The following is a 6,024-nucleotide window of genomic DNA, read 5'->3' as shown; positions in this document are numbered from 1 at the left end:
GTACAACAGTAATACATGTAATTAAAAGCCCAACACCTCTAATTTGAATGAAAGAGGAGTTATTCTAAAGGGAACTGACCTTCACTCTAAGGCAAATCAGCTTTATGGAGCTTTTGCTGGTTAATTCACCTAGACTGTTCTTATTTGCTCAGCTGACTTCCCTCAGATGCTTGCCTAAGAGGAGGAAGGAAAACAAGCATTGATTAGAAAACACCCATATCACACCTTGCATTTGAATAAAATATTTATTTTTTTCTTCTCAGGAAAAACAGGAAGTTAGGGAAACACACTACATTTTATAGCCTACATTAGTTTGTTGGTCCTAACCCTTCTTGGCACAGCTGTCGACAGCATTAGCTGTTTTAACAAGAACCAAGGTGTTCACCCCCAACAGAATGTACATAGACAACACTAAAGGACTGCAGGATTTTCCCTGAGAGAAGCATCAGACAGAAGTTGTTGAGAGCCATCTTTCCAAGCAGCCCCTCCCTTTCCATTGTGGAGGATTTGCCTGCACTACGGCAGCTGGTCAACACTTACAACATATGCCTCTTCTCCCTACGGAAGCACTCACCTTGCCCCAAAGCACTTGGGCTCCCTAAACCCTTATCACCAGCTGCTGACCAAAATATCAATTTTAGATACTCCTTTACATTTCAGCACTTATACCTAGTAAAGTGGAAATGGGATCCCTAAATTCCATCAATTTACATCTCTGTGCTTATTTTCACAACTGGCTATGGGGAGACAGGCCTTTCAGTCACCTTAACTAGATCTTAAGATTAATTAACTATATAAAGTGCTTTTAGGTCCTTAGAGATAGACGTGATATAAATAAGTGATTTCGGATCAACAATGATAAATACACAGATTAAAAAAATAGCTCTAGCTAGATGACCTTAAGGCTTAGAGATGGGCAGGCAGGGCAATTGTTCCCTTATTACATTCTTAGTCATTTTATTCATGTCTATTTTTGTCTGGAGTCCACAAACTAAAGGTCACATTCAGAGGTTGAAGTTTTCAAATGATCCTGGTTCCACTATAGTTTTCTTCTGTTTACTAGTAACTTTTATGTAACTTTGAGGTTTAACAGAGTCCATCAATTTTAAGTGAGCATATTCAAATGCAAAGGTACCTAAAGAAAAATCACCTAAGAAGTTGTCCCCTTCTCTGAAATCCCCTAAGGGGACTTTTGAAGATTTCTCCCCAGAGTTAAGCAACAACCAATAAGATACCAGTACAAGAAGGGACTCTTCTCACCTCATGACTGTTACTGTCAGCATCCACTGTACTGCCATCTCCTAAGATAAAATTCAAAAATGAGGAAGGTCGGTGGACTCCGTGGGCAGTCACTTAGGTTCCTAATGCCAAAAACTAAAAGGGCTAGTAAGAGTTCAGGAATGGCAAGGTACATTTGTAGGGACTAATATAAATATGTGTGGAGGGAGCAGAATAAGCAGCAAATATTTTAAGGAAGGATAGGAAATAAACAGAAAGTTAGACAGAACATCAAGTCTGAAACCTACAGAGATGCCAATGTAAAAATCTGAAACAAAGTTCAAGAATCATTAATAAAAATGAAGTTAAGTATTTGTTTTATTCAGACGCTAGGCTTAGACCTGTGTTTAACAAGCAAGCCTAATAATAGCACCATGGTTAGACTATAGCTTGCTTTGCCAAGCCATTATTGTACAATTTATTAAGCAAATAGGGGTCAAGTGTCTCTCATCCATCTGATGTAATCTTTTTATACATATTCCTAAGAAGTCCCATTTGGAACAGCTGAAAATCTTTTAGCAAAAGCTTTGAAGATGAGCTCATGAACTCAGTTTAAATTGCACCAGTTAAATTAGGTCAAATGAAAGGAACTCAAAATAAGTAGTTGCCCAATCAGAGCCCATCATCTGAGAGTCATCAGCCTGTGTGTTCCGCCCCCCAAAAGAAACCTTAAAACCTTGACTCGATTATTGAAAACCCAGGTCTAACAAAGTGAAAGGATTAATTTCCATTAATTTCTCAGTCCCAGGTTAAAAAAACAAAAAAAACCCCAAACAGCAGTTTAAGAAATACCCAAATCAAGATAGGAAAATTAAAGCCTGCATAGTTATCAGAATTGTTGTACTATACCAGGTTGCATACATCAGCTAGTTCTGTATACAATCTAGTATTCACTAGAACAGATTAGAATAGAAAAGCTGTAAGAACCAAGTTAACACTAGTCTGCAAAAATATAAATTTTTACAGACCAATACAAGTTTTTCAAAACTCAACATTCCAAATTTGTAATTCTATTCCAACTTTCAGTATTCTTGGCCATGACATTAGGCAAAGAATCCCTCAAACCCAGCCAAAGCAGAACAGGTATAAACATCCTGAGCATTTGGTCTCTTGAAGAATCACACCTGGGAAAGCTAACCACAATGAACAAAGTTCCCTCCACACACTGCGTTACAGTACTGATGCTTCTTGTCATAGTTCTATTACTTGTGGCTTAAAATCAGTTTTACATATCCCACTGGCATTGTTAGCGCTTCTATTTTAACACTATAGAAGTTTATGAATTCAGTGGGCGTATCTATGACTAGTCAGTCCACTGGCCAACTTCCTGTTCTAGGTAAAGTCTCTCCACTCTAGCATCTTCACTAAAACTAAAATGTCCATCTCCATAGCTTCCCAAAATTTGCCTGTTGCTGAAACGGAACTCAGCTTCTTTCAGAGACTGACTCTTCAAGGGAGATTACTTTGCTCATGTATTTATTCCTGTTAGCCACAATCTTCCTGCCACTTGGTTTTATCCATTGTTAGATGACGGCCAACTTCATAAATACTTGTGAGTTCACAGCGGTGATTTTGGTGGCTGTTTTGGTGGCTGGAGAGTCAATTATTGCACTTAAAAGGCTATCTTATTAGATATGCCAAACCAGCTCCTACTCCGGCAACACCTGCAAAAGCCAGCAGCACATTTCTGATGCCGCCTTCTAGGTCCTCTACATGGAAGAACTCCACAAACCCATCCTAGAAAATGAAAAAGAAAAGCACATTTTCAAGCACAGGCTTCCACTGGCTTAAAAATACTATTTACAGGGAAAAGATGAATTAAAATATCTAAGATTTCCCCCCAAACCTAATGACGAGCCAATTATTTACCCCCAACTCTGCAGAGACATATTATGCAATTAAAAGGGAGGTGGGGCACGCTCAAGAATGTATTAACTATCATCCCCAGGGGATTCTTATTTCATTTCTTCATAATCTGAATTAACTGGGGTGAGGAGTAACTATTTGAATAATAAAATACCCGAAGCAAAAGACTCAAACAGTAAAACAGCCTAAAAAAATCAGGATTTTTGATGCAACAGTTCAAGACACTCACACCACCATCCTTACGGACCAACTACTTAAATCAACACCATGCAGAGGTCCCCAATTAGAGCCTTGAAAACTAAGCTGTGCATCTTAAAAACCTTTAGATATCCTCTCTCTTATAGAATCCTCCATCCATTTTCACTCCAAATCCCCTATTCGACCTTAACACAAACTTACCCAGCCTCTTTGTTTGACTATCCAGTCTCGTTTTGACCTTACGAGAACATCTGTGATGCTTTCTGCTAGTGGTTCGATGCAGCTTTCTTGATTTATACTCTTCAAGTGTTTGGCCACAAAGGCACCAAAAGAAATAAGAGTCACAATCCTGCCCCAGTTTGTTACTCCGTCACTGAAAACATGAACCATCACTCGAGACAAAGATTTGACATCGTCTTCGTTTTTCATGTCCAGTTTCCGAAGCATGCCTGAGAGGAAGAAAAGCATGCAGGTTCCCACGGTCGCTTTTGTCTACACCAGGGCACGATTCGCCTGCCCACCCACGGCGGGGGAAATTGCTATTCGGGCTCTACCGCGCTCTGGGCGATCCCACTTGAAAACTGACATCCCACCCTTTCCGGGCTTTGAACAGAGCTGCCATTTCCAAAAGAATTAAGTGGGCGGAAACAATGACTCACGGCCAGAATATTCGGGTTTCAGAAATAGGAGAGTCCTTTGAATACAGACTCGTTTCTGTTTCCACCCACTGCAGATGGGTGAGTCCAGAGAGCTGGGGAAAAAAAGGCAGCACGACTTCCAGGACTAACCCCCTTACCTTGGAAAGCCGTCTCGTGGTTGCGCTGCACCCCATCCCCGACTCGGCGCAGGGTCTCCAACGCCTTCCGGCTGGTGGCCCCAGACCCGCCCAGGGGCTTCGCGTCCTTGGCGCCGGTTGCCTGCTCCCGGAGGTACTGAGAGATAATCTCCAGGGACTGCCGATATAACTCGTCCTCCTCCTCCTCTGCTGGGGGCGGCGTCGAGGGCAGCGAGCCGTCCGAGCCTGGACTGTTGTTACTGGCTTCTCCGACCAACAAAGGTAAAGACCGGACGGCAGGTCGCTTCCCGAGAGGGTCTGGCTCGCACCCGTCCAGCTCCTCTTCGGGCGACATGATGGCGTCGGAGATCGGGGATTCCATCTCTTCAGGCGGCGACGCGCGGCGTGTGGGCGCGAAGAACAGCAATCTGGTGGGGGTCGCAGTGACGTCGGGGCCCTCGGCGCCAATGGGCGAGGGCCGCGCGACCCTCCGGGCGTCGGGCGCAAGAGAGGCCGGGGGGCTAGGGCCGGCGCTTCCGCCAATCACCGTGCCGGCTTCCCCTCCCCCTACCTCTCGCCGCGCCGTGGCCTCCTTCCCCGCAGCCAAAAGCCGCCCCCCGGGAGAGGAGGCGCCGCTGCCCTGTCCTAATCCGGCTCCCCCACAGTAGAGGTTCAGTCCGATTACTGCGTTTCTCTTCAGGCCGAACATCGCGAACCGATGCCGCTGCCGCCTGAGAAAAGTGGAGGCTGGGCCCAATTCCTAACTTGAAGAGAGCGGAAGTAACCTCTGAGAGAGGAGCTCCGAGATCACGGTTTTAGGGCCTGTCCTACGCAATGGCGTCAGCAACTCAAAAAAAACACTGTATCCCTTAAATGGGGAAGGCTGCGAAAGCTTCCGGCGGTTGCGCACGGCACCTAACCGGCGGGGTCAGGGCAGGGGCGGGGCCTGCGGCAGGGCGGGGTTTCCGGCTCCTCGGAGCCTCTCGCGGCGGGTTACGTAAAAACGGCTGCTCAGGCGGCTGAGCCGGTGGGCTTGCGCTCTGGCTTCGCGCCCACCTGGGCCTCCTATTAATGGCTGTCTCTGTGCTTCCCTAAGCCGTGGTATGCGAGCACCTGCTGTTGTTTTTGTGCAAGAGGTGTTTTTTTCCCCCATTGCCAAAGCCTTAACTATCGAGTCACTCAGACTTTGAGGAAAAGGGGAGTAAATTCTGCTACAGATGGGGAACAACAGTCTTAGATAATATGGATTAAATAAGAGGGAACTGTTGGGGATCCATAGTAATTTTGCACATCCTCAGCTCCTTGAAAATGGGGAGGCTCAATGGACTGCCCTATTGTTCCGTCGCTCAGTCGTGTCCTACTCTTTGCGACCCCATGGACTGCAGCAAGCCAGGCCTCCCTGTCCTTCACCATCTCCCTGAGCTTGCCCAATCTCATGTCCATTGAGTCGGTGATGCCATCCAACCATCTCCTCTGTCATTCCCTTCTCCGCCTGCCTTCAGTCTTTCCCAGCATCAGGGTCTTTTTTAATGAGTCGGCTCTTCATCTCAGGTGGCCAAAGTATTGGAACGTCAGCATCAGCATCAGTCCTTCCAATGAATATTCAGGGTTGATTTCCTTTAGGATTCACTGATTTGATCTCCTTGCAGTTCAGGGGACACCAGATTTGAACACTACAGTTCAAAAGCATCAATTCTGTGCTCAGCCTTCATTATGGTTCAACTCTCACATCCATACATGACTACTGGAAAAACTATAGCCTTGACTAGACGGACCTTTGTTGGCAAAGTAATGTCTCTGCTTTTGAATACACTGTCTAGGTTTGTCATAGCTTTTCCTCCAAGGAACAAGCGTCTTTTAAATTCATGGCTGCAGTCACCATCTGCAGTGATTTTGGAGCCCAAGAA

General features: G+C 45.4%; 1 protein-coding gene across 2 annotated transcripts; it reads right to left on the bottom strand.

The window, feature by feature from the left end:
• Positions 1–226: 226 nt before the first annotated feature.
• On the bottom strand, positions 227–4,892 carry MCL1 (MCL1 apoptosis regulator, BCL2 family member). Of its 2 annotated transcripts, XM_065904855.1 has the most exons (3): positions 4,139–4,892; positions 3,544–3,791; positions 227–3,015 (listed from the first exon to the last, which is right to left on the bottom strand). In XM_065904855.1, exons 1-3 carry the CDS (start codon positions 4,824–4,826, stop codon positions 2,899–2,901), a joined length of 1,053 nt encoding a protein of 350 aa, XP_065760927.1. In that variant the 5' UTR covers positions 4,827–4,892; the 3' UTR covers positions 227–2,898. The 2 variants fall into 2 exon arrangements, with proteins under 2 accessions (XP_065760927.1, XP_065760931.1); XM_065904859.1 differs by lacking the exon at positions 3,544–3,791.
• Positions 4,893–6,024: the final 1,132 nt, after the last annotated feature.

The sequence above is a fragment of the Muntiacus reevesi genome, chromosome 1, assembly GCF_963930625.1.
Source record: "Muntiacus reevesi chromosome 1, mMunRee1.1, whole genome shotgun sequence".
Taxonomy (NCBI): domain Eukaryota; kingdom Metazoa; phylum Chordata; class Mammalia; order Artiodactyla; family Cervidae; genus Muntiacus; species Muntiacus reevesi.
Note: the sequence above shows the minus strand (reverse complement) of the source record. Positions and strands in the feature narration are given on the sequence as shown.